This window comes from Amphibalanus amphitrite, unplaced genomic scaffold (genome assembly GCF_019059575.1).
Source record: "Amphibalanus amphitrite isolate SeventyFive unplaced genomic scaffold, NRLGWU_Aamphi_draft 000977F_arrow, whole genome shotgun sequence".
NCBI classification, from domain to species: domain Eukaryota; kingdom Metazoa; phylum Arthropoda; class Thecostraca; order Balanomorpha; family Balanidae; genus Amphibalanus; species Amphibalanus amphitrite.
Genome location: NW_024882471.1, coordinates 108,447 through 136,272, shown reverse-complemented (window position 1 = coordinate 136,272; position 27,826 = coordinate 108,447). Strand labels below are relative to the sequence as shown.

Genomic DNA, 27,826 nt, shown 5'->3' with positions numbered 1-27,826 from the left:
AGTTCAAAGCAGCATCGTAGTAATTTTCAAAATGTTGACCAAAAAACTAAGCTTATCATCCCTGCATCCAGAAATCACTCATTCATGAACCGAGCTGAGTCAGTTTTCAGTTTATTCGCATCAGCATGTACAGATAAATGCCGCTCGTTTAGCGCGGCTCATTGTCTGGGAGTCGCGCGGCCCGGCCACCGTCCCCGGTCCGCCCCGCAGTCTGGTGACGGCTCCGAGCGGCCGGCTGAGGCCCCGCCAGCCGGGCGCGACTCACACCGCCACACACACACGAATACACACACATACACACGAGCTTAGGAGCGTATGAACAGCACACACCCACACACACAGTCTGAGGTGCTCACTGGTGCCGCGCACCGCCGTCACGCGGTGGGTGGGCCGTCTGGGGAGGCCGCAGCCTCTGGGTGGCTGGGCCGGCCGGCCGGCGCCTCACCGGTCTCTCTCCGGCCGCCGGCCACTGGCCACGAACTGCAGGGCGCTGGGCGCCGCACACGCCGCTCTCGGCCGATCCGGCCGGAGCGGGGCGCTCATCACACACCGCCCCAGTCGCGCGGGGCGGTCGCACCACGCCAATGGTCATCTAAAAATAGTCTGCGGCGCGCGCGCGCCGGCCGTGCTGCCGCGGCGGCCCGCTCACAGCGCGCCGGCCGCAGGCACATGTGGTGCTCGCCGCGCTCACCCCTCTCGGTCGGCTGGCGCTGGCAAGAAGTCGTGCTGTGGGTGGCCGCCGCCGTCCGCCGCTCAGTCCAGGTTGTCCTGGAAGATGAGGCGCACGTGCGGCGTGGCGGCGCTCAGCGGCGTGGCGCAAAACGGGCACATGGAGTGAAAGCCGTTGGTGCCGTGCGGGATCATGACGGCCGACCAGTAGCGCACGGTGGCCTCCGAGGCCATGTGGCCGCACGGACTGAACGCGTGGGTCGGCCGCTCGCAGTCCACATGGAAGCACGGCTCCATGCCCATACAGAGGCGCACCACGGAGCCCGTCTGTGGGGAAATACAGGGTAGCGGTTAGGCGAGCGTCGAGCAGTCACAGACAAGACAAGACAGGGCAAGGGTTAGATGGACACAAACCCAGAGACTGATACGCAGCAGACAGGCGTATAACAGACAAAGAGATACGCAGAAACATATACAGCTTTACGGTACCTAACAGTCACAATATATTATTCCATCTTACGACATAAGAAACTTCCTTCAGAGAAAAATAAAAAGTACTCCCTGGCGCAGACTAAGTCGATGCGTAGCGTGGTTCGCCATGCCGTGCCGCGCCCTAGCTAGTGCGGATCAAGTGTTATACCGTCCGTACCGCGTTCCTCGCTCGCTCACCTTGAAGCACATTGGGCAGGTGAGGGAGTCGGTGCCGTGCTCGTGGCCCCACTGGTGGCGGCCCTGCACGTGGCCGCAGTTGAGGTACACCCACGGATCACCGTCACCCGTGGCGGGCGCCGCCGACTTGCGTGGGATCACCAGCGTGTTCAGACCCACCTGGCGGACGGCGGAGCAATCACAGACAGCGGTCAGAGGGAGCGGCTCTGTCACAGACAGCGGCCAGAGAGCGGACATGGAAGGGGGGGGGGGGGCACAGACAGCGGTGAGAGGGAGCGCAGATTGCAGTCATAGAGCGCTCAGAGGGAACCGCCCACCGTCCCCCTTCACTGACCGGACACTGGGGTCGGCCGGCGTTGAGCTGGTCCACCATCCGCTCCAGGTCGTGTTTGGTCGGTGACCGGCTGAGACCCTCTGCCGAGCGCCACAGCAGCGTGGCGCCGCACAGGTCCACCAGCGTGCCGTCCTGCAGCTCGCTCGTCTGGTCCTCCATCTGTCCCGATACACACAGCCCGCAGTCAGAAGATAAGACATTGCACACACTTCGCAGAGACTCATAGATGTCTTGTCCTAACCCAACGCTAGGTATATGACCGATGAGTGTATCCTGAGCTGTGTGTGTGTGTGACTATTAAATGTAACCTGAGCAGATTGTATAAACGTAAACATAAGACGAGCCTCCCCAGCACTTCTGCAGCATATTTATTTCTAGGGGCGGGAGAGGGCGGATCGCGGTACCCCTCCCTCCCCTACCGTTGTGTGGGACCCAGAGTCCCTGCTAGAAGACTCCTTTCATCTCCTCCACCCAGTGTGCCGCACCTGTTGTTGTTGTTGTTGTTGTTTGACCCCCCGGCTACCGCCGGAGCGGTAGCGTAGCCGACCGGCTCTTGTGGGCCATGTATCCGGCGGCCAAGGCCGCCACCACGTCGTCGCGCCGGACATCGTGGGCCGCGCCGATGATGTTGCCCAGCGCACGGAGCCGGGGGCCGTACAGGCACGGGCATTCCAGCAACACGTGCGCCGGGGTGTCCGCTGCTTCAGAGCAGACTAGGCAGCGGCCCGCAGGGCATTCCTTGTCGTCGCATTGAGCGCACTCAGGTGTAGGTCTTCGACCAATCCGGTGGAGGTACTGCTCCGATCGGGCCCAGTGGCCAGACCGGAGCTGGTGGATGTCGACGGCCTCCTCCCTGGTGGCGGTCCGGACCGGGGCGGGGGCGCGGTCCCCCATGACGGTGCGGTACCAACCGACCGGCCAGTCCGCCTGCCACTTCCTCTTGGAGTGCCGCGCGACAGCCCGCGTAAGAGTACGGACATCCACCGGCGTTGACTGCTGAGGAAGAGCGGCCGCCTCCTTGGCCAGGGCGTCCGCTCTTTCATTACCGGCGAGCCCACAGTGGGCCGGGACCCATTGCAGCGTGACCGTGCTGCCGTCGGCCGTCATGCGCCGGAGCTGGGCCCACAGCCTAGCGCCCAGTGTGCCGCACCTTGAGGCGTGCCCCGTCCCCTCCCCCATCAAATCGTACCTTGAGCCCCTTCTGTGCGGCGGAGCGAAGTGCGAACCCTCCCCTCCCCCATTGTACCATACCTTGAGCCCCTTCTGTACAGTGGAACGGTGCCCCCTCCCCTCTCCATCATACCGTACCTTGAGCCCCTTCTGCGCGGCGGAGCGGTATCCCTCTCCAGTATACCGTACCTTGAGCCCCTTTTGCGCGGCGGAGCGGGTGGCGCGTAGGCCATACATGCCGCCGCCCACCGAGACCTCCATCCAGGCGCCGGGCCGGCCACGGCCGCCGCAGAACGCGCCCTGCGGATGCATCAGTAGGATGCCGTTGGTGGTGAGGCCGTCGATGATGCCGTCCGTCTCCCACTTGGTCGCCTTCTCCTGGAAGAAGGAGGACGTGATGAGTGAGGCTGCGGAACGCTGAGGACACTAGTGTTGAGCGACTGGACACGGCAGAGTTAAAACGATGCGGGTGCCAGGGTGGAGTTGCGACTAGCGTATGATGATATAATCCGTCCAAAGCTGCGATTGGGACTACATTCGAGGCGCTGACTGGGCTAACTCGATCAATGTCTAGCTGATCTAAGTCGCAGCAGACGCAGACCTTCCCACTGAACCCCTGAATCCTGACGTCGCTCAACCGACCCGCAGCCCACTCACCCCGAGGAAGATATTCCGCGACGAGTCGAACCCGGCGGCGTACACGTTGGCGCGCATGGTGGCTCGGTTGACGAGCAGCCGGCAGGCGAACCTGCTGATGGTGCTGTGGACCACCTTGCTGTCGCGCGTGTCCTCCGCCTTCACGCCCGGGATGGTGTCCAGCACGACAAAGTCGATCGGCGACTCGGACGACCGGCCCACCTGAGACAGCGGACAGGCGGGTGGTCAGATGGGCAGATAGACGGTCAGACGGACAGCGGTTCGAGGTACAGCGGTCAGGGGTACAGCGGTCAGATGGCTGGCGGTCAGACAGACGGCAGTCAGACGGACGGTCAGAGGATATCAGTCATAAAGACGAACAGATGGCCAGCGGTCAGATAGACAGCAGTCACACAGGATCAGATGAATTTAAGAAAAGCTCAAGCTTCAGTCGGAGAGTTAGGCGGAAGTCACATGGAGCCATCTCGCGCCAGGGATAGGCGAGGGTGACACGGGCCAGGCGGAAATCGCATGGGGTATCCATGGTCGAGGGAAGACCGCACAGAGTTATACGCATCACGGGCTTGTTGGGATTTCACTGGAGATGACAGGGATACACGAGGTGGCAAAATAAGTCAGCCGTACACACCTGAGGGTAATACAGGTCAGTCACCCGTCATAAGCGACAGGCAGAGTGCTAGTCTGGTACTTAAACACCAGTGGTATAGCCCACTGCCACTGATGGACATATTGGGGTCAAATACGTTCCCTAGCGCTCAAACATTGCAAAAACGAAACGCGGACAAAAACGCAGCCACGCGGATCCGTTCCTATTTAGCTCGCTGCAGAAAACAACGGAGCCTGCGTGACACTCAATGACCCCTGTGCTACTGCGATTCAGTCAATTCCGTCACGGACAAATGGACTCGGCCGACTGACTGGGGTGCCGCCGGTGCAATGTGACACCCGAGCGGTGCTGCGGCGGGCGGCGCCGGCCGGAGACGGAGGGGACCGTGTGACCGGGTCAGGACACAGGATGGTACCGGCTGACCGGGCAGTGCCGCGCCGCCCGGTACACGGGGCCGGCGGCACCTGTCCGGCGCCGCCACCCGTGCCGGGCCGTCAGTCCCCCCCCCCCCTCCCCTCCCTCAGAGACGGCACCCGCCCCCCTACCAGAGCCGCCCGCCCGGCACCGGCGAGCAGCCGTCATCACCCCACGGCTGAGCCGCCGGTCGGAGCGACACACGAGACCGACGACTCGTGTTCAGAGGCTCCGGCTCGGCGGCTCGGTCACACCCCGGGATCGGGTTAACACGCTACGGACCTGGGCCCATTTGTTGGAGTCTAACACGGATCGAACGGTATCTGTGAAACATCCGGACAGTATCCGTGAAATATCTAGACATTATTCGGCCAAGAATCGATCCACGCCCTGATAAATAGCTAGGAAGTTACAGGAAGTATCCACTATTACGACATTGTCATCCGGGTCAAAGAACGTGAATTGTCTGGGCAATATCGATCTGGGATCGAGCAATATCCGGATAGTGTATGAAAGATTTTCCCAGTCGGGCGTCGAACAGTCTCCGTTCAGTATCCGTTCGGTATCCGGTCAGTATCCGCAGTCCGCACCGTATCCAGTCCGTACCCGTTCGGACCGGTGACGGCCGCGCTGTCTCACCTGAAACAGGTCGGTGTCCGGATCGGGCGCGTACTCGACAATGATGGCCTTGTGCCTGGAGAGTGTGTACGAGACGCTGTGCTGACACCGGTCCCGCACGGCCTGCAACCGGACGGGGAGAGGGTGTAGTCAGAGGGGTGACACGAAACGATGGCACAGTGGGACTGGTACACGTATATACGGACACAGTGTGATCGGATAACTAACACACACAAGATACACACATGGGCGAGACTGAAGAGACTAGTACTGTCACAGTGTCATCGTAGGGCCTGAAACACACACACAAGATACACACATGGGCGAGACTGAAGAGACTAGTACTGTCACAGTGTCATCGTAGGGCCTGAAACATACGATGTCATGTTATCGGAAGGACTGAAACAAACGACACTGCGTCGTCGAAGGACTGACACGATGTCATTGGAACTGACACAAACTGCACATCATCATCGGAGGAACCAATACCTTCCTAACACAATCATGGACATCGTGCCATTAGAGGGCCTGACGGCTGACACACACACAACACTGTGTCAATGGAGGGACTGCCACAAACACCTGAACGGTGTTACAAAGTTCACCGACGACACAGACAGACACGGCTGATTCACGGTTCGTGGACACCGGTGACCGACCGGCAGGTGCGGGACCCGCCGCTGTCTGAGTCACGTCTAAAGTCACAAATGTCGCCGTGGCGCCGCGACATGCCGCCACTGGCACAGTCGCACGGCGCCGTGACCGCCGCGGGTCGTCAGCTACAGTCACACGCCGGTCCGTAACCATCAATAAACTGGACAGTAGTCACACAGCAATGCACCGGCCACAAGCCAGTTAATCGTGCAATACAACAACAACAACAACAACAACACCGATCACTGTCCACCACGTACCGACATGGGTAATAAGTCACAACCCCACCCTGTCGGCAGCTGTGGTGAGGCGCGGGCGCTGCCACGAGGACCGGACAGCCAGGGGCGCCCGTTCTCCTGAGGCGGGCCCTGCTCTGCTCTGCGGCCGCCCGCCGACCAGTCACTCACGTACCGCCGCCAGTCACCCCAATACCAGCGCATGACGGCACGACGGGCCGACGTCATAGCGCGACAGAGCCCGTGACAAGAGCTGGTGGGTGGCCCCCGGCCGTGACGGTACGCCGCCGGACCCGTGACGGGTGACGGACTTCGGCGGACAGTTGCATCATTATCTTACAAGACCAATGGCGTCATCAGCCTGCAGGACTCTAGATTGTGCTGGAGGCCAGGGAAATGTGGCATAGTGGCGGTATGGCGCACATGGCCTATTGAGTGTTTTCCGTTAGTATTCTGTTTTCGTATTGTTTTGTTGACGAGGCGTTTGTGATTAGCCCACACCTTTGCACTAAGTCGTATATCAAGCCTATCATTTATGGCGTGTATGATAAACAGCAAACAATGAACCCAGTAGTGTATCGTCCCGAGGCTCAGACTGGGCTACTCCGATAACACCTCTCTGTAACCTGTTGTGAGCGGTTACAATGGGTCTCGATCCGGGCAGCTCGAGCAGCTCTCGGGCTGACGCGGCACCTCTCCGCGCTGACGGTAGTCCGTCGGTATCGGCGGCTCGCGTCTCTATCGTCGTGACGTCACGGCGCGCTATCGGCCTGGCCGTGGGTTAGGGTCGCGGACGGGTGGGTCGACCGCTCCGGTTGGCCGCCCGTAACAGGGCTGAAGGGGCGGCGCCGGCCCTGCAGTCGCAGATGGGTGGCTGGCGGACGGCTCGGCCTTCATTCAATATACCCTGGACTCGGTCTACCGGGGCCCTTAGCACAGCGGCTCGGCAGGTCACGGGCCGCGTCAGCTGACAGACAATCAGCTGAGACGGCACAGGCCGCATGGACCGCGACGGCTGATTGTGGCACGGGCCGCCTCAGCTGATTGTGGCACGGGCCGCGTCAGCTGAGAGTGGCACCTACCGCCCCACCAATGGAGACCTGAGACCCGTCTGACGTCACACCGTCTGTGACGCAGGCGCCACGGCTGATACGGAGTACGGACCGAGTAACAGGACCGGCAACATCGCCAAGTGACTGGGCCGCACTCAGTTCAGTTCGATTTAGTTTATTTCATTTGTAACTAAAACAGTGAATATTCAGTGGTGGACCGGCGCAAAAAAATACTTAAGCGTCCCCCAATATAACTTAAACACATATTAGATGATTATTGCGTAACTCGGATTAGCCAGCACTGAGTACCAGCCTCACAAGCAGCTCACCGAGCGATCCTCTGTACCCGTTGGGCTCCTGAACGCCGGGCGGCCAGAGTCTAATTGCACGCATGTGTCGGTATTATATCGGCCCTGAACGCCGACCGGCCAGAGTATCACTGCTGGTATACGTCGATATTATATCGGCCTGGACTGCCGGTGTGGCAGGGTCCCACTGAGGGTCTATGTCGACATTATATCGGCCTAGACTGCCGGTGTGGCAGTGTTCGCTGCTGCCTCCCCGTGGTCCCAGCAGCCGGCTCACCTGGGACATCTGTGGCTGCTTGACCTCGTAGTAGCGGGCCGGTTTGACTCCATTGGCGGCCACCCGCTTGTGCAACAGGAACTTGGACGGCCGACGGTCCTTGTCGCCATGAGCCACGATGCCATTGTATCTGCCGGCAGCGCGCGCACGTACGTCACAATCACGTGCACACAGGTGCACAAGCACGCAGCACACACGCAACATTAGCATAACTCGCAACTCATTCGCAGTATGAGTGTAAAACGCGCACACGCACGCACACACGTCCGGGCCGCTCGGACGCAGCTCGGTGCCGGGAGTTTTCCGGCGCGCTGTCACTCACAGCCGCTCTGAGGCCCTCTCACAGCCGCTCTCAGGCGTCTCCGGTGCACACAGCTAAACACAGCCACTCGGGGGTCGGGGACCAGGGAAAAACGGACAGACGGCCGGGAGGAAAGCCGTGCTCCGCTGAGCCGGCGGGCAGGAAGTTCCGCCGGCAGTTCCGGCCGCCGCCTCCGTGCCCGCGCAGATAGGACGGCCGGCGCAGCCTTTACCGCGGGCGGACGGCCAATGACGGACGAATTCGTATACACCACACTGCAGCCTCTAACGCGGACGGATGGACGGACGGCCAGTGACTAAACATAATGCCGACTATCTCGCACCACACTGCAGCCTCTAACGTGGACGGATGGACGGACGGCCAGTGACTATCCATAATGCCGACTATCTCGCACCCCACTGCACTTGCAGCCACTACCCGGCAGACGACCCACGACTATCTGCATCCATATGACTCGCACCGTACACTGCAGCCTTTACTGTCAATGACCCACAACTACATATTATTTACTGTACCTAGTGCCCAGTGGGACCTTTAGCTGCCAACCACGACTCACCCGAGTATGACGAGCTCGCCGTAGCGGTGGCCGGCCGGCGGCCGCGGGGTGACCACCTGATCCTGCGCCGGACCCGACGGGACGCCCTCGGGCGGCTCAGTGTCCGGACCGCTGCAACAGCGCACCGTCAGAACAGGTGCCGACTCGGGCGGCCTACACATATCGGTCAGAGAATAGTACTAGGGGTACACAGGTGGGAAAGGAAGCTGTGCTGGGGCATGGGCACCGACATAAAAATGTCGCAGTTACACGTCGGCTGAAGTTATCAGTCAAAGGTACACGGGACAATTGGTTAAGCTGATCACAGGCACACTGAACTGGAGTTTATCAGTATTGGGGTGCACAGGACTCAACTGAAAACGAAATAACTATATTAGTGAAATATAGCAGACGAAATACGCTGAACACATCATAGCCTACATTAACGGACATTAGCACAACTGGTAACTACAGCAGTCGCAAACCATCCCGGGTAAAACTAACCGCACCAGATGAACCGTGACTCAGCTGTGATTGAGGCAGACGACGCTAGAACGGAAGACGAAACGTAGGGCTCCAGAGGCGGACCCGTGAAGCCAAACAACGCGACTAAAAACACTGCTCGGCCCGGCTTCGGAAGGCTCGCGTGCGTCCCACCGGCCATAGCCGAGCGGTCCGCCAACATTCAAAGTGGTGCTAAACAAGACGGCGACATAGGTACTATGGACTGCAGACACTGATGCGATCGGTGACGATCGGATTCGACATTCGATAAAGAGACGTATACCGTGTGCAAGATTGATAGCGGGGTAAAAAATATATCCAAAATAATATCCAGCTGAGGATTAAATTCCATGCGCCCTCAAATACTGGTTGGCGTTTTCTAGCGCTGGTGATTTCGCCTTCTCTGACAGAGAGCGGGAGTAGGCGGAACAGACCTACAGCGACCCCCGAGAAACCCAATTGAAAGTCGTTTCTCGGCAAAAACCATGGCATTGTCTGGTCACCGAGGGGAGGAAGCCAGCTGTACGCCGCTGAAAGGCTTCGGGCCACATAGCGGCCACGGATGGCGGACCGATATCTCCCACTGCCCAACACTAGGACCTCGACCAGCATTGCGGAGCCGGTACATTCGACTCCCAGCTGGAACCGTTAAAATATACTGGGATCCGGAACCGTTCAAAACATTAAACGACATCGCATTTCTGGCCGCAAATATATCATTTCGACAAGGAGAGCGTTGGGGGGGGGGGGCAAGCGACCTGCGACATTCCAACCCGCGTCCTGGCGTTGGGATGATTCGATCTGACGGCACACTCAAACAAAGTCCTCATTGGTATTTGGTGTGGAACTGGGGTTTACAAACATACCTAATCCGCCTTGTGGCCAGAGCGTTAGACAACAAGACAGCAGGACAAGCCGTACAGTACAGTACAGAACAAGCCGTAATCGCCACGCTGTGTATGTGGAAGGCTTGTGATGGCAATACATACATGCATAGGTACATACATACAGGACGTGTGCCCACAGTCGTCCCGCGGCGGTCCGCGGTCGTACCTACTGCGGTGGGTTACTCACTGTTCTGGCATGCCGACGTCCATACAGTGTCGGATACATAGGGGTCACTGCCGGGCCAGCGACTGTCCCCTGCAAAAGTGACAGTAGAGAGGGGTTACAAATCTATACCTAGTGCCGGATACATTGGGGTCACTACTGGTCCAGAGACCTTCGATAGTGCAGAGGTGCAGTAGTCACCTGCATGGAATACAGAAGTAATAGCCAGAGTTGCATCTTCAACAGTGACAACTGAACAGGGAGAGTTATGCTTTCAACAGCAAGAACAGAGTTAAACCTTCAACAGTGACAACAATGAGAGTTAAGTGAGAGAGTGGGCCTGACAGTGAGTGGGTACTTCATACTGAGTGGGTCCTGGATAGATCCCCACTCCACATATACCCTAGCTAGACTCTGGGGGATCCACACTTCATAAATATCCAGGAGGCATCCCCACTCTACATACACCCTGGTTGTATCCCCATCCACACACCCTGGCTGTATCCAAACATAGCATGAATTGATCCACATCACACTTTAAAATGCATGCTTGGGATGGATCCACACTTCACAGATACCCTGGGAGGATCCACCTTCAACAAATACCCTGGATTGACCCTCACTCTAAAATAAGTACCTACCCTGGATGGAACCATACTTAACATGTACCTACCTACCCAGTTGGGTGGATCCACGCCACACAAATACCCTGGGAGGATCCACAAATGCTGTTAATGGGTTCATAATCCATAACTACTCTGGAGTTATCCACACTTCACAAACACCTTGGATGGATGCATACTTCATATATACTGATAACTGTAGAAGGATCTGCACTGCACAAATATGCTGGATGGATCCAAACTTTATTTACACCCTGGATGGATCCTACTCCACATGTACCCTGAGGCCTGATTCCTATGGGGATCAACTCTGCTTTGCCCTCATCAGATACCTGAGGGAGATGAGTATGGATACCCCATGAGCAATTAATATCACTTGCTAAGAATATCTCACCTCTATAAGCAGTATATAGAGAATGTTTCTATGAATTTCTGCCAAAAACAATGGCATTTTAAGATCTCGAATTAGGATTCAGGCATCATAGGAGTCTCTGTCTTCTCCATAAATGTCAGACATCATGGACTTAACTCACAAGCACAACATAAGTGAAAAGCAACTGCAATGATGCAATGTATGGTATCTGCATGCGATAGGTAGACCTCAATACCAATCAATCAGACACCACACCAAACCAAGTTAAGTTGCAGAGAATCAGGATGCATTCAGAACACTTGCAGTAAGAGCAGGATGAACAGATGATTACTTTTTCCACTATGCCAATGCCCCAACTTTCATGATAAATCACTATCACTAGTTAGGTACTTCATTATATGCTGAATGACAAATGTTAGCACCCTGTGGACTGTGGTGACGTGACCGTGCTGATAACTTAACAAACCCAGATCCTATCATTATTTTAAGGTCACGATGCACTTTATGGTCTGCACTGCCATTCTTTGAACAAAGAAAACTCACACTGATGAATGTCACATCACAATAATGAAAACAAAGCACAGACACGCCACTGGTATGCAAGGATATAATAACACCTTTTTATACAAACCTTGTGCAGGGTATAACGGATAATATGGATTAGGCACCGATCAATAACACAAAATTGATTTTAGCCGTTGGCAATCACTGAACCTATTTGTATTACCTCTAACGACCCCAAAGCTCACACTCTCCGGGCATTGCACAGCATCTACGCTTTCAGCTTGAGCTTGAGCCGTCGCCAGTCTTTTCAATAGCAAGCCAATGCTCGATCTATTATGACAGCTGACTAGTTTCAAGGCTGAATACCAGCTGATTGTGTTTTCATCATAAATGTAATGACATTTGAAGTAAATTTTGCACATTTAAAGTTGTAAAAGCTTTTCAAAATGTCATGTAAATGTTAAAATTACATGGAAATGATATCAAATCACAGCTTGTCATAAGCACTGTCGTGAAATCATTTCAGGGTATCACAACGTTTAGGGACATAAGTGAAAAATGGTTATTTGTTTAGGAATTTCCCTTCAATTACTTTTCTTTTTTTCTTTTTAGGTTGTGAATATTTAAAAAAAATAAATATTTTCTATCTTTTATGCTAAATTTTGTAAACAAATAATATATCATACGGCCAAAACCGCGCGACCTTGACGACAATCAGCTGAAAAGAGTTGATGGCTAAAGAGACATTTGTGAAACAATGATGGCGTCGGATACGCCCAAACAGTGCGCGGATATCGTCGCGGATGGGGTCGTGAGATTTGTGTGCAGTCGTGCGAGATATGGTGTCATGTTGATGTTGGATTTGTGTTGGTGAGGAGTTGTAAAGTGGAAGAATAGTGAATTAAATTGGACTTGTGTTGAATGTTGCGCTCACTTAGAAGTGATTCAGTTCAGTTCTCGGTTCCAGCTTGAAATAAGCCTTTTCAATTGGCCGAGCTCAGGCTTCATTCGGTGTCAGCCAAGGCCTTGGGTTGGCCAAAGACAACCCCTTGGAGGGTGTGCAGAGTGCTTTCCTGAGTACCATCTAAACTGAAGGTGCGACTCCTGTGGCTTGTGAAGGAATCAGCAGGTAAGGATAACGGGCGCAGACAATCCGTTGATTATATTGCAGAAACGCAGTAATTAGTTGCCCACCTACCCTCAATACAATTATCTATATTTACTGTGAATTTGCCAAACAATGAAGCAATGAAACTGGTCTAAGATTTTGTATAACACCTTTTGTTGAACTGCAAGATGAGGATGTAGAGCCATGCACCTGTGAGAAGAGCCACTAAATCTGATTCACTACCTACGTACATATGTGACTTGGACTGCACTTGGATACCTATGTACCAAACCATGATCATGATCATGGGACCTTCACTGCAATAAGGAGGATCAGGAATAAGTTGTTAAATAGAGGAAGCTCAAGCTTGACTTCTGTTTATTGAGGAACAGGAAAACACAATGACAATGAATTGACATCCATGAGCAAAATGAATTAGGGTTGCACTCACATGCATTATCTATCTTCATTTTCCCCTTATCTCTACAACCAAATAGGCATTCCTGGGGGGATCTAATGCATTATGCAAAGGTCCCCAAGGTCATCATCATCAACATTAGCAAGGCCGTAGAACTGCTCCATGGAACTAGGTCATGAATTGAAATCATTGCATAATTTATTTGTTGTTTGCCTACTTGTTCATGAACAGCTGGTTGTTATGCAATGTTAGGTGGGAAGGTAGTTAATAAATTCATTCCTTCAAGGCCATCTTTTCACAAAAAATTGCTCGCATCCTGAATGTTCATGGATGTCTATGAACAGGATATCATTTCTGACATTCCTTTGTGCTGTTCCACCATTCTCATACAGTGCATACTTGGCTCCAGGCTTGTGCTAGGTGTGGAAGATAAGCTAATCCTATTTCAAGAACATAAATTCATGATTTGTTATCTGTTGATTTCATTTCATGAATACTATTGTGTTTTGTACTTTTTGTGACGTCATGCAAAACGTCACTGAGGTTGTGCAATGTCATTGGGATGGGGTGTTTTGTTTAGCTTCCGATCAAATTGAGCCGATCAAATTGAGCTGGTGAGTTCGGAAAGTCATCAATGGCCTAGGAGGCCTACGGTATCAAATGATCTGTGATATGAGCTTCGACTGAATTTGTAATCGGCACCGCGCGGCGCTGAGGCTTCGGGCTGGAGCTTCAAAGATCATGACTAAATAACTAGCCCTTTTTAGATAGGTCAAAGGTCAGGTCACCGAAGGTCATCAAAAGTCAAATCTGGTTTATGTCGACAATTTTCAACAAACCGGCGTATAACTCGGGGACGGGTAGAGCTACAGGGCCGAGGAAAAATGCATTTGATAGCCCTTACAACGTTCTTTCTGTAGACTGTCCTCACATCCGACATAAGTTCAACGGTTTAGTCTGCAGAGGGGAGAGGAGACACTGCAAAATTGTCGTTTTTTTTGCGAAAATAGTCTTTCCCGCAATAACTATTGACTCAAGAGTGTTAAGCACCAATTTCTTCCTAAAGGAGAGCAATTCAATTTTCTTCCATTGGCTTCATATTGAAAGATCTCGAAATTGGGCTGGCCTTAGTTCACTGATATCATCCTGGTCTTAGTATTGGAGCCTGGAGGCTGGAGAACATTCCAGGATTGGTCAGAAGGATTGGTCAGGCAAGACAAAGAGCACCATAGACTGATGGACTTGTTTTATTTTCACCGTGATGCAAGCTTTAAATGAATGCCTGGAATGGGATTTGGAATCGGAGTGATAAAAACTGTCAACTCTGCAGCCCTGAATTTTTCTCACCCCTGATGCGGTACATGATGCTTGCCGGGACCGTCACCCATACGAATATGCTTCAAAGGTAGTTGAATTCATCATTGAATTCGCGTACCTACACATACATTCCACAATCCCATTGAAATTTCTGAACGGGAGGCAGTAGGACCGAAATCGAAGAGTTGGCGGGCCATGAGAGAGAGCTATCCCGTGCAATAATGCGCTCCTCAAAGGTAGCTGTTGCGACCAGCCGCCCTGCAGGGGCCACCGTGTGTCATGGTGTCGCCGCATTAACGACGAGGTATAGGAGCAGGAGGGACCGTCTGAGGGTGGTACGGTACTTGCCTCTTTGCAGTCTATAGCGTGTGGCTAGTCGGGTCTTTTGTATCACGGCAATACCTGCCTAGCTCCGTTCTCGCTGATATTGATGTTCCCGCCTAACCTGCTCGGTGCCCCGTCTCGGGATTTAGAATCATGGTAGGAGCTGGCGTCGTAGTGTCGTTCGTGTTCTGGAAGGCTCGTCGTGTCTGTGTTTGGTTCTGTTCGCAGGTGAATTGGCCAAGTAGAATCTGTTTGTCGTTTTTCATTTATTTGAATATTTTAGGCGGACAAAAAAACATTGTTTTATTACACTTTCTTTCTTGGTGAGTTTTTAAAAAGTTTGTTTATGTAATTGTGTTGACCCATTAAAATGGGCACAGTTATTTATTAACATTTCAGTGGGTATGCACTGCTGCGGATTTAAGTTTTTAAAAGCTCGGAGGTTCCAACCAAAATGGTAAAAAAAAAGTTTTTTTTTCTAGGCTTTACAAGCTCAAACAAGCTCGAAATAAACCAGAATAGTTGTAGTAGGCTCTGCTGGTCCGTGACCACTCCTTATTTTGAGACACTTTGTCGATTGTGCCGCGTATTCAGGTCGTCCGACAGACAAGACACGGACAGTGTGCGCAGACTGCACCTGGGAGTTGCGGTGTGCGGTGTGTATGTCCGGTTGGGTAGACCGCTCTACATCCTCCCTGGCTTTAGCTGCGCGCCTTCTGTGCTGTTCCCATGTTGTTGATGCTCGGCTGCTCGTGGCAGTAATCGATAGCCCATTCTCCAACGATTAAACGTCAGCAGACTAAGTGAAGATGCTATCGGCTGTATGAGGCGAGCTCTATGGCCGATCAGCATTGGGGCCAGAAAATGTCACTGTATTGTTACTGTTTCTTACGTCGAACATGCGTAAGAAAGTATCTCATCCACCCACAATTGCACAAAGACTAACTTAGCCGTTAGGTGTTAGTCAGCGCCCACCATCCATTCCGCCAATCGTGGCGGTCACGCGGAAACCGCCCTTGCCGGGCTGAGGTCACACGTGGCCCCCGCGCCTGCTCGGGTCGGTGGTGTTTGCTCTCGCGTGGACAGCGGCAGCGGCACGTCGTATGTCGCTCCCCCTGGCCTGACAGCAGGCCGGGCTGGTCGGCGCGGCCCGCGGCGGCTGCGTGCCCAGGCCGACCCTGGAGCGATCACGTGCCTGTGTGCACGAGCGGCTCGTGAGGTGGCCCGGGTCGCCGCCGCTGGTGTTCGGGGCTCGCCAGGCCGCCGCTGACGTGTGGCCGTCAGCTGTCAGTGGGCCTGTCCGGCGGGCGGCATTCGCGGCCCGGTAACGTGACCCATATAGTTGTCACTCTGCCGCCCGGGCTCGGCTCCCGACTCTGTCCGACTGTCCCGACTGTCCCTGTCCCGACTGAAGTTTCTGTCTCTACTCCCAGTCTCTGTCCGGCTGTCCCTGCTCCCAGAACCTGTCCCGACTCCCAGTCTCTGTCCCACTCCCAGTCCCTGACCTACTCCCAGTCGCTGTCCCACTCCCAGTCTCTGTCCGGCTGTCCCTGCTCCCAGTCGCTGTCCCTGCCTTGACTCCCAGTGACTGTCCCACTCCCGGTCTCTGTCCGACTCTAGTCTCTTGTAGGTCCCCGTGTAGGTCTCTTCCGTCAAGGTTCGTCGTGTCCGGTTCAGTATCTCTCCTCTATCATGTAGTTATGTCCGGTTCAATATCGTTCCCCGATCATGTATGTCCGGCTCCCCTCGCCGCTTCTGTCTGTCCGGTCCAGTATCTCTTTCCGATCCTGTCGGTCCGGTGCAGTCTTTTCCCCTCCATCCCATCCCATCCCTCTCTCTCTCTCTCTCTCTCTCTCTCTCTCTCTCTCTCTCTCTCTCTCTCTCTCTCTCTCTCTCTCTCTCTCTCTCTCTCTCTCTCTCTCTCTCTCTCTCTCTCTCTCTCTCTCTCTCTCTCCTCCTCTCTCCTCATCTCTCCTCTCGCCGTGACCGGCCAGCCACCTGACCGTACCCGGTGCCCGTGCTGGCCGGCCGGGCGGGCGGGCGGCCGGGCGGGGCGCGTCGGCTCTGCGTCCGGCTACACCCGGCGCCCAAGGCCGCGGCTGTCTACCGTGCTGCAGCAGCCGCCGCGCTGGCCGCCCGGTAAACAGCGCCTGGCCCACCGGCTGGTGTGCTGCAGGTCGGCATACACCCCGACAATGTGTCCAAATTCTGAGCCGAAACGGACGTGATCGGCTTGAGTAGTCTCGCAGGGTGGACCGCTATATGACTATTTGTACGATGTGTTGGCTAAATTTTTGCCCACTTTGGGTGGAGTATTCGCAAATATTTCCGCGTGCCACACGAAGGTACTGCTGCTTAAATGCAGTGCATCGTAGTGAAAGGTGTTAAGAACTTAGTACAACAAAATTGTACGCTGTTATGTGGAATTATTTGGTGAAATTTCTTCTCTCAGTAGATATTTTCGACAGTCCAACTCTCAAATGCAAAAGGATCTAGGTAAAATAACAGCCCACACTGGCAGGTATGTTGATGTTAGGCAAAACGGACCCCTCGTTTGGGCTGAGACGGACGTCCCTGAATGAGTGAGACGGACGGCCCGGAAGGAGTGAGACGGACGGTACTGGTACGGAATAAGTGAGACGGACGGTACGGGGGAGTGAGACGGGCGGCCCAGAAGGAGTGAGACGGACGGCCCGGAAGGAGTGATCGGACGGCCCGGAACGAGTGACATTGTCATTCTGAAGTGAGAATGTCGAACGTCCCATAATAGGTAGCGGGACGCACGTCCCGGAAGGAGTGAGATTCACATTCTGTGACGAGTGATGATGAGTCAGGAATGAGTGAGATGAACATTTCAAAAGGTGTTGGACGAAGGTCCCGGAAATAATGCGATTGACTTTTCTGAAGAAGTGAGATGAACGTTGTGTGGGTAGAGAGACCCACGTTTTCGGTGGAGTGAGACAGGACTGCTCCTGCCGTGGTGTGGGCTCGTGGGAGAGGGTGTGGAATTTGGTCTGTGGATGCCGTGTGGGACGAACCGCTCCTACCGTAATGTGAACGCCGTGTAGAAGAGGATGGACGCCGCGCGGGAGCGTGTGGACGCCGCGCGGGGGCGTGTGGACGCCGTGTGGGACGGCTCCTTTCGGTATCGATTGGCTGACGCGCGGTTCGTTTGACGGAACGACTCGTCGAGGCGGTGCGCGGCTCCGAGCGGACGGCGGTCGCTCTCGTCGGGACGGCTGCTGCGTGTGATCGCCACCGCAGTGTGTCGACGACCTTGGGCGGCCGGGCGGCGGCCGACGGCCCAGTCCCACACTGCACTGAGCGGCGGCAGTCTGACACTGCAGTGAGCGGTGGCCGGCCCAGCTCGACACTGTACTGAGCGGCGGGTGGCACAGTCCGACTATACCGCACTGCTCGGCCCAGTCCGCTACCCTCGTCGTCCGTACATACATACTGAGCCGGACCAGTTAGCGGCAGCCGCACTCTACTGACGCGGCCGGCGGCTCTCGTTGGATTCAGTGTTCTCGTTTCTCCGGCACGGTTGGGCGGTTGTCCGGCGGCACGGCGAACCGCCCACTCACGGTGAACGGCCCGTCCCCACCGGTCAGTCATCACACCAGGAACTGCAGCGGCTCACTGGCTCGGCTGGTATTGATGGCTTTTTCCTTTTCTAATCAGCACATTCCCAGTCGCTGATGTGTGTGTTATGTAAGTTCCTGCAGGCTGCTGTGCAGGTCTCTATGCGTGGACAGTGTGGTGTGCGGCCCTGAGACTGAGCTCTACAGAATTGGACTCTGCCGGACCACAGTGTGTCCAATCGGTTCCAACAGTCTTCTTCACAGCTCCTTACTGGTTGCTCCCTTTCTCATGGCTTCCTTCCGCCCCACCCCACCCAGTTATGGTTCCTCTCAATTCTGCTCTCTGGACCCCTCCGTCTCGTGTACCTTACCGGTACACGAGACGGAGTGTACCGGTATGTATGTACCGGTACATACATACCGGTACCATATGTACCAGCATGTATGTACCGGCGCGGTGACGGCGGACTGCGGAGGCCGTCCGTCCGTCCGTCCGTCCGTCCGTTGACCGCTCCACCTGTCACCGGCGCCGAGCCCCCCCCCCCCTGTCCGCTGACCCACTGACCTTACACGGCGGCGCCACGGCCGGCGGCTGAGTCCTACCCCGCCCCGAGGAGATGTCACTCGGCCACAGACCCCGTCATCGGCGCCTGAGGCTGTCACATACACCGCGCTCTCCTGCCTCGCGTTTTGCAAGCGCGGTATTCTTCGTTAGCTGGGCGGTGCATCAGTCCGAGTGATGTCACCCCGTCCCCCGCACGTCCCACGTCCCGCGCTCTGTTTGTCCCGCTCTACCCCGCCCCCTCCGGTGCCTCCCCCGCCCCTCCGCCCCCTCCAATGTCGGCGCCGCCGGCGAGTGCCGCTCCGAGGGCCGGCCGGCGCCGCTGGCTGCCGACCGCCGCTGCACTGTCGGTGGCCCGGCTAATGTGGCCTTGACCGCTCGACTACCGGCAGGGCGGCGCAGTCGGTCGGTGTCGGTCCTCTGGGTGGTGTGGTCTGTTCAGGAGCGGCAGCACGTGCTCCGCCGGGGAGAGGGGTAGAGCGCTGTCTGGAGAGAGGGGAGATATGTCGGTGGGAGGAGCGGTCGGCAACAGTGGCCGTCACCTCCTGCGGCTAGACTTGACAGGAATGGCCGACATTGCAATGACTGCAACGGGCGCTCCGGCAGATCAGCATTGTCGCAAGCGGCAGACCAATATTATACCTTGCAGTCCAGACCAGCACATCATCAGTCACATGCAGACCAGCACATTATCAGTCACCTACAGACAAAGGGACGGACGGACGAAAGGGTGGGACGCCCGTGCGCAACACGTATTGCGTGCTTGCATCAGTCAGCGCTTCGTCCGTTTACTTTGTGGTGTTGTTTTATCTGCGCATTAACGGTCGACGAAGGTCGAGCTCTGAGGGAAAGAGGCTCGCCGATGGAACCAGTTCTCAAAGGGTCTACCGGGAAAATCAGTTTCCCAAGGGCTTCGCCGAGGATAGGTTTCTGTGGACTGCACCGCTGTGATGATGTCCGTAATGCACGGGGACAGGTAGCCGTTCGCCATTCTGGCGTGGCGCCTCCGAATCAGTACTGGCACGTTCTCAGTGCGTGGACACTGGACGGCTCAGCGCTGGGTGGTCAGCGCTGGCGCCACTCGTCTCCGGCTAAGCAGGGCTCAGCACGGCTCTCAGCAGGGCTCAGCTGGGCCCAGCAGCACGGCGCTCAGCACAGAGCGGGGCGCGCGGTTCATGGCCCAACTCCCTCCGGTAATGGTGAGAAAACAGCCGGCGCTGTGAGCCCGCCGGGCCCGAGTGGTGAGCCGGCGCCACCGTCTGAAGTGAGCCGCCAGCGCGTGTGTACCGAGTCGCGGTGCTCTGCGGCCGTGTCGATGGCCGCGCTCGGAGCCGATCGGGGGCTGACACGACCGAGAGACGGAGCGGCGGCGGCCGGCGGCGGCCGGCTGCCGACGTTATTTATCACCGGGATCAATACTGGACGGCTCACTCACTCAGCGCGACCTGCCGCGCGCCGCGGCCCGTCCGAGGACCGCTACCGCTGTCTGATGACCGACTACCGCTGTCGGAGGGTCGAGGACCGGCTACTGCGGCTGCCGGAGGACCGTGTATCGCCGCAGCCGCTCCGAGGACCGGCTGCCGCTGTCCGAGGACCGCTACCGCTGTCTGAGGACCGCTACCGCTGTCTGAGGACCGACTCCCGCTGTCCGAGGACCGGGTACCGCTGTCCGAGGACCGGGTGCTGCTGTTCGAGGACCGGGTGCTGCTGTCCGAGGACCGGCTACCGCTGTCTGAGGACCGACTGCCGCTGTCTGAGGACCGGCTACCGCTGTCTGAGGACCGGCTACCGTCGCTGTCTGAAGACCGCCCACTGCCTCGGTCGGAGGACCGGCCGCTGCCGCTGTGGGGTCGGAGGACCGACTACTGCCGCTGTGGGGTCGGAGGACCGGCTACTGCCGCTGTGGGGTCGGAGGACCGACTACTGCCGCTGTGGGGTCGGAGGACCGGCTACTGCCGCTGTGGGGTCGGAGGACCGACTACTGCCGCTGTGGGGTCGGAGGACCGGCTACTGCCGCTGTGGGGTCGGAGGACCGACTAGTGCCGCTGTGGGGTCGGAGGACCGACTACTGCCGCGTCGCGCTGTCGGATTACCAGCTACCGCCGCCACGTGTTTGGGCTATTGTCGCCACGGCACCGAGGTGGTGCCGCCACGTGGATTGAGCTACTGTCGCCACTGCTCCGAGGTGGTGCCGCCACGTGGATTGAGCTACTGTCGCCACGGGGCCCGTGCACTGCCGGTACAGGGCAGGTGTATTAGTTTAACTGCCAGTGTGAGGGCGCAACCAGGGGGTCCTCCGCATTGTCGCCATCCTCGCTGTCCTCAGTGCGGGACTGAATCGGTCGGCGGGTCAAAGCCTGTTATTGTTCGAATCAGTTGCTAGCCGGTCGAATCTCGATGCCTGAAGATTACGGCCTCAAAGCAGCAGTCCGATGCCTGCAAAGCAGGCGTCTGCAGTGCTCTGAGCGGTTTGCACAGGTATTAACTCCGTCGCGGAAGTGTTATCGGAACGGCTGAGCGCGCAGCTGCCCGCCGCCCGGTGGTTCGCAGTCGGCCGCAGGGGTATGCTGATAGGCCGAGCCGAGCCAGTGGCTGCTAAATGTCCGCTCGTTGTATTAACAGTAACGGTTACGGACTCATTGGGGCGAGACACCAATGCTAAAACTTGGCAACAGGTAGGTCGGATCCCTGAAATCACCATTGAAATTTAACTGGTCGCGTGAGAAAGATGGAATGGAAAGTATCGACGGCACAGGTGGTAGTTTGTGCTTTGAGTTCATTAACCCTCGCCGGCCGAGGGGGGGGGGGCGGGTGCCGCCCCCCCATAGGGTTTTTTTCGCGATAGCTCCGAACACGCTGGCGATAGAGAGCTGAAACTTGGCATACCTGACCTTTGATCCAAGCCGGATCTTTTGACACCAACCGCATTTTTGGGTCAGATCAGGTCACTGACCTATGACGTCATAAGTGAACCTCTGCACGGTCTTCAGATGTCGCAACTTCGCAACGCCCTCACTGCCAGAGGAGATGTCACAGGGAAATGAAACTTGCAGGATCTAGTATCCATTATGAGTCCCGCAACTTGTATATCTCGGATTTTTCATAAAGGTCATATGAGGTCAGGTCATTTTCGTGACCTCACCATTATAAGTCAATGGGGAAAAATTCAAACTGCTATTCTGGCGCCGGGAACGATCTCCAACTATCTCAAGCACACAGAATCGTGATTTGATGCACTCCTTGCAAGGTTAGATGCGTCACTTTTGCAATGTTGACCTTGCATGACGTCATTTATGACGTCATCAAGGTCAAATTAGTTTTTCGTCAATAACTCTTGATCAAATTGAGCTAGCGAGTCGGGAAAGGCACCAATGGACTCAGGAAGGCCTGCCGAATCGAATGATATGCGACATGACCTCTTTCGACCAACTTCGTGACCTGGGGGTGCTGACCTGACCTTGACCTGAGGTCAACACCCCAAGTTGACCTGACCCGGACAAAAAGTATATCATTCGACGCGCCTGAGCGAGGCGAACACGATGCTGCCAAAATCGGCGCTCTGCGGCCGTTTTTTGCGAAGTTATTCACCAAAAACTGAACCGTACCCTGGGGCACTTGACCTGACCTCAGAGGTCACCGGTTGACCTAGGACCTTAAAATCGGGTACCAATCTCTGCGTCTCGTAACGGCGCACACGCTCGTTTTTTCCGCGACGCGCTAGCTCCACCAGGGGCGAAACGGCGAGGGGGGGGGGTCGTACCCGCCCCCCCCCCCTCGGCCGGCGCGTATGTAGAAAACCAATAGGTCCGGCGAGGGTTAAATTTAATGCCGAATTGAGTTTCAGAGCGTTTTGCGCACCACACGATTAGTTAAACGAACCCCCAGCTGCTACCAAGCATGGACCCAGTAAATATTGTCACAGTGCACATAAAGGGGCTCTCCGTTGCTTCTTTGCTACCTTTCGTTACGGAGGGCCTTAGACGCTAAATACTGCAGCTTCTTTTCATACATTGGCAGCCGAGCTCCCCGCTCACTAGCAACTTCGAGAGTCGGCTGTCGCAGAGCCGCTCTGTCCGTGCCCATCCCACTGAAACGCGCTGACACCGCACCCCGCTGACGGGCGCTGTCTGACCCGCACCCCGCTGACGCGCTGTCTGCCCGCTGTGCCACACCCCACTGACGCCTGCTGCCTGCCCGCTGTGCCGCATCCCACTGACGTCCGCCGTCTGCCCGCTGCCCACCCCACTGACGCGCCGTCTGCCCGCTGCCCACCCCACTGACGTGCACTACCTGTCCTGTGTCCGCACCCCACTGACGCTCTCTGTCTGCCCGCTGTGCCGCAGCGATGGACTCGCCGGATGCGACGCTGCAGTTCCAGTTCCAGTGCGGCCTGGACCGCGGCTCGGTCACCGTCGACACGGCCGGCCTCACGCTCAAGACGCTCAAGGAGCACGCCTTCGACTTCCTGACGCACAAGGTGGGTGCCTGCGGACGGACGGCGCGGCGGCGGGCGGCTGCCAGCGGCCGGCACGCTCCAGTTCACTGGGCGCCGCGCCGGTGGCCTTCATTGGCCGTATCGGCCGGCGGCCGCTGCCAGCCGGCGACGGTCGAGTCGGTCTCGGCGCCCGGGCCTTTGTGCTGCCGCCGGACCGGTCGGGGGCCAGGGGGTATATAACTGGTAGGCTGGGCTGGGCACCAGCGGACCGGCCCGGGATGGAGGTCTGTGGTTGGTTTCTGTGTTTCTACCTAAGTAGGAATAGAGGCAGAAAGCATCGCTTTGTGAATGCTTGTTTCTGTGCTTGTTTTCGCCAGTAGGCAGACCGCAAGTATATTTAGCTATTCGCAGTTGGTTTGACATCTGTCCTGGCATTCGGGGGTCCGACTGGGTCACTGTCTGTCAGCGAGCTCGTGGTGCGTCGCCACTTTTCCTGCTTGGCAGTGGTTTCGGGAACGCGTTTTTTACTATGGTCCGTGGCCCTTTTACGTGTATTTTACACGGTTGTCTATTGTTGCATTTTGCGCAGGCTGGTCTGTTGTATTATGTACGATGGGCGTTGTGTAATGTGCATGGTGATTTGTTGCTGTGTCTGGTGCGGGTTGTTGTGCTGCATTTTGTGCGACAGATACGGTGATCTGTATTTTGTATGTACGTGCTCCATTGCTGTATTGCGTACGGTCTGGTCTGTGGCGGTATTTTGTATGTATGGTCTTTTTTACCGCGGCGGGTGAGCCGGCCGGAGTTCCGTCAATATTGACCGGTCGCGGGCAGAGGCCGGCCGACCGGCGCGCGCTCTGTGTACCGAGAAAGGAAGGCCGGAAAGGAGAGACAGCGGGAGAGAGAGCGAGCGAGACAGAGGGGAGGACCAGTCATTGGCCCTGGCCCTGATCTCAATCTTGACCTGACCTACTTGGATGGCTGTTCGGCTCTCACGGGCGCCCGGCCGTGACCGTGACCCTGACCGTGACCGTGACCTGGGCGCGGAGAGGGCAGTGTCGGCGCCCGCCGGCCGGCCGATCCTGTGTCCCGCCTCCTTTCCCGGCTTTATCCCTGTCCGCCGTTTCCAGAGTCGATGACCTGCCTCTCGGTCCCACGGTGCACTGCGGTGCCACTCGGCGCGCGCCCGGACCGGCCGGGCCCCCGGCCGTGCAGACCGGCTCACAGTTGGGAAATCCCCAGCTAGAGAGCACGTCCGGCATGCCGGCGAGTCGGCTGGCCGTATATGGCACTGAACTCGGGGTGAGTCAAGTTATTAAATAATTTTACCAAATGCAGCTATTTTAAGAAGACCACCAACGTGTATCGTCAACATCCTGATAGCCGCATACTGTGTCGTATCCCGATCCCTGGGTAGCGGGTAGTAGCCCCGTGCCCCGGTCCCTGGTGCTGTGCCGTATCCGGATCCGTGGGTGGTCGGTAGTGTGTAGTGTGATTCCAATCCCCTGCACTGGGTTGTGAGCGTATTCACATGCCAGAAGACGCCGCCGACCCGACCCGCCGAGTGCCGCGCATTCCTCCCACAGCAGCGCACCGTGCCCGGCCGTGACGTCATGGCACCCAGTGGCGTCATCGGTGACGTCACTGTCCGATAAATAAACCATTGCCGGGCCGGCGGAAATGTCAGCGCGTCGCACCGGCAGGTCGATCTCAGCCGTACCGATGATGGGCTGTTTTTGCGGTGCGTTTTTTTTCTGCCCGAGATGGCGGCTGCTGTGTGAGCCCCGTGGAGTGGTAGAGGCGGTGCGGTGGCGGCGGTGGCGGCGGCGCTCTCACCTCTGTACCGCGCGGCGCGGCGCCCCCGGTCGGCCGTCCGGTCTCTGTCGTATCCGGGTGGCCGCCTCAAAGCGGGCTGGGCCGCGCCGGATGTCACCGGGCCCCGGCGGCCGGTCTCGTATGACGTGAGTCCGGGACGGGTGTCGCACCGGCCGGCGACCCGTCCCACCGGTCATTGAGGCCGACAATGGCGCCGGCCGCCGGGTGGGCGTGGCGGCCGGCCGTGTGTCGCCGCCGCTGTCGACTCAGCGCGGCGCCAGCCGGAACGACTGGCGGCCTGTGGCGGAGGCCGGCCCGCCGCGCCGCCGCCGCCTCGGCCTTCGGTGTCCGTGTCCGTGTCGAAATGCGGGGAATACCGGGAGACCGCAGAACTGGTGCCAGACGCCCGGCCTTTGTGTCACGAGGGTGGGTGGACGGGGGCGGGAAGAGTCGGCTAGAGGTCTCAATCGGATGCCTCTTTGTATTCCAGCACCAAGACAGTGCCATTATGGTGTTCGGATATTTTTGTTGGTGCCCCATATTGTCATTATTAGCCTAGTGCGCTGTAAAGTTTTTTTTTACCATCCCCTGCATAACGGTTGTTTAGGTATATTCGCTGTTCCAGCCAATGTCTCGAAATCGACATTAGTACTAAAAATCTGTAGAACGTTTGTGGACGGCGCTGGGGGGAATGTGGACGGTGTGGCGCGGTGTATGGACTGTGGCTGTGGGGCGCACCGGCAGAGCTGTGGCGGTGTATGAGGTGTCCGCTCGTTCCCCGTTGGGCGCGGACAGCGGCCCGTACTGGACACCCGGAGTGCCGGCCGCGCCGCCCGCCTCCGGGACCGGTGGATCCGGTCCGGGGCCGGCCCGGTGATACGACAGCCTTTGGGGGCCGACCAGGCTCGTTATCGGACGGCGCTTATTTCGGGCCCGCTATGGACCGTCCGGAAATAGCTGCCTATCTGTGATGTATGACGCTATTTGACGACTTGGCTACTGTTTGCTCAGAGCAGTAATGACACCCACTGCTACCATTCGTATATCCTGCTCGTATAGCGCGGACCCGTCACTTGTGTAGCGCCTTTCCGCCGTGGCGAAGTAGGGCGTTTGACCACGGTCGATCTGATGGACGCCTATTGACAGAACCTGCTGTCAATGGACTTCCCTGCGCGACTCGCCGCGGGCTGTCGCCGCTCTGAGTTGTCCACTGAGTGGGGCGGCGCCGCGCTCAGGGCCGGCCCGCCCTGCACACAGCGCCGTCGCCGGCCGGGCGCGCTCCGCCAGTCGTCACCGGTCGCCGCCGACTCAGACGTCGGCCATGCATTTACCATCGGCGGCGGCGCTGTGGGAAGTTTGCCGTGCGGCCGGTGCGCTGAGGCTAATGTCAGGACGCTGCACCTCGGCGGCGGGAGCGACGCCCGCCGGCCGCCGCCCGTCGGATAAAGGTCAGACGGTCCGCCGTCGGACCACAGCGCCTGAGTCGACTGGGAGGCCGCCGCCGCTGTACTCGCCGCCTTTATAACAGCGGAGCTCAGAGTAAACAGGCACTCGGTACGCCACACCCGCGCAGCTCTGGCTTCCGTACCGCACATTAAATAGGTACTGGCTTATTTGCTACGTGAATGTTCGTGGCAGTGGCCTCGGCCGCCGCTCCTAATGTGCGGTGCAACCAACCGCTGCCACTGGTAGCATCATCATGGGGGTCCATCACCTCGCAGCCGACTGTCGACCCCAGGGAGACTGCTGGTCTATATGTGCGGTCCTCCCCAGGGAGACAGCGGCTGTCCGCGCAGTCCATCCCAGGGAGACACTGGTGGTCCGCGCGGCCTCTGTTGGTCCGTATGGTCCACTGTTGGTCCGCGCGGTCCGCTGGCGGTCCTCTTGTGAGTCTGTGACCCCCAGGGGAGCGCTACCCGGACGCTGAGCTCGGGTAACCTATGGCCGTCATTTGCCGGCGATCATGCGACGGGCGGTAACGAGGAAATGGCATTCCTGTGTCGTGCCGGCGGCGTGTCCCGCCCGGCACGGTCGGCCGGCCGGGCGTGCGGTGTAGACGTGTGCAGTACCCAGCCATTGCGTCTGAGCCACGCTGCCACACCAGGGCGTCTGAACGTCTCGCCGAGCCGGGCCGCTCTGGAAGTACGGCGACTCGGATCGACCGCGCTACGGAGAGCTGACTGACGCCGGTGGCAGTGTTGCTGATCGCCAACTGACGACGATGGTAGTCAACGCTGTCGTCTGACAAAGTGACGTCAGTGACAATGATCCTGGTCACTGAGTGACTTCAGTGACCAGTGACTTGTCCACGGTGTTACTGTCAACAAAATACATAAGTTGCAGTGTTGTTTATAACCAACGGACACTGCCAGTGCTTCCGATCATCAGCCGACGTCAGACGGGGTGCTGGAAGATGACGTCAGCGTGCCGTGTGTGTGTTGGATAAATAGTCCATCAAGCGAGCAGCACGTAATCAATGTCGCTACACCGTGCAACGGCAAGACAGGACGATGGTCGCTGATGTGACTAGTTTGTGGTCGCTGACGTTTTTGGTTCGTCATTCCACCGGAGAAGTGGTCGTGCTACGCCTACAAGCTAGTCGGCCACACTGATATCTTGGAACCTGCTGGCTGCTACATACAGATAGGTACGGAAGGACATCTTTGGGCGATATTGCTCAGTTCTGGGTC

The 27,826-nt window shown here is 57.1% G+C and overlaps 2 protein-coding genes across 6 annotated transcripts in view; one reads left to right on the top strand and one right to left on the bottom strand.

Moving 5' to 3' along the window:
* Positions 1-81: 81 nt before the first annotated feature.
* LOC122368806 (protein pellino-like) lies at positions 82-11,944 on the bottom strand. Of its 4 annotated transcripts, none has more exons than XM_043343059.1 (10): positions 11,704-11,944; positions 10,101-10,169; positions 8,544-8,654; positions 7,666-7,795; positions 5,160-5,261; positions 3,500-3,700; positions 3,032-3,220; positions 1,673-1,831; positions 1,339-1,497; positions 82-996 (listed from the first exon to the last, which is right to left on the bottom strand). In XM_043343059.1, the coding sequence occupies exons 2-10, from the start codon at positions 10,121-10,123 to the stop codon at positions 754-756; spliced, it is 1,317 nt and encodes a 438-aa protein (XP_043198994.1). In that variant the 5' UTR covers positions 10,124-10,169; positions 11,704-11,944; the 3' UTR covers positions 82-753. The 4 variants fall into 4 exon arrangements, 2 of the variants coding, with proteins under 2 accessions (XP_043198994.1, XP_043198993.1); XM_043343058.1 differs by having other exon boundaries at positions 11,800-11,907; XR_006254306.1 differs by having other exon boundaries at positions 1,673-3,220; positions 11,800-11,899.
* Positions 11,945-12,322: 378 nt separating this feature from the next.
* Positions 12,323-27,826, top strand: part of LOC122368805 (serine/threonine-protein kinase D1-like) — a 29,840-nt gene continuing 14,336 nt past the window's right edge. The window contains exons 1-2 of one of the 2 annotated variants that reach the window (XM_043343056.1): positions 12,323-12,705; positions 23,230-23,363. In XM_043343056.1, the coding sequence (XP_043198991.1) occupies positions 23,232-23,363 (132 nt within the window). In that variant the 5' untranslated portion in view covers positions 12,323-12,705; positions 23,230-23,231. The remainder of the gene's footprint in view (positions 12,706-23,229; positions 23,364-27,826) is intronic. The other variant, XM_043343057.1, reaches the window with a different exon arrangement.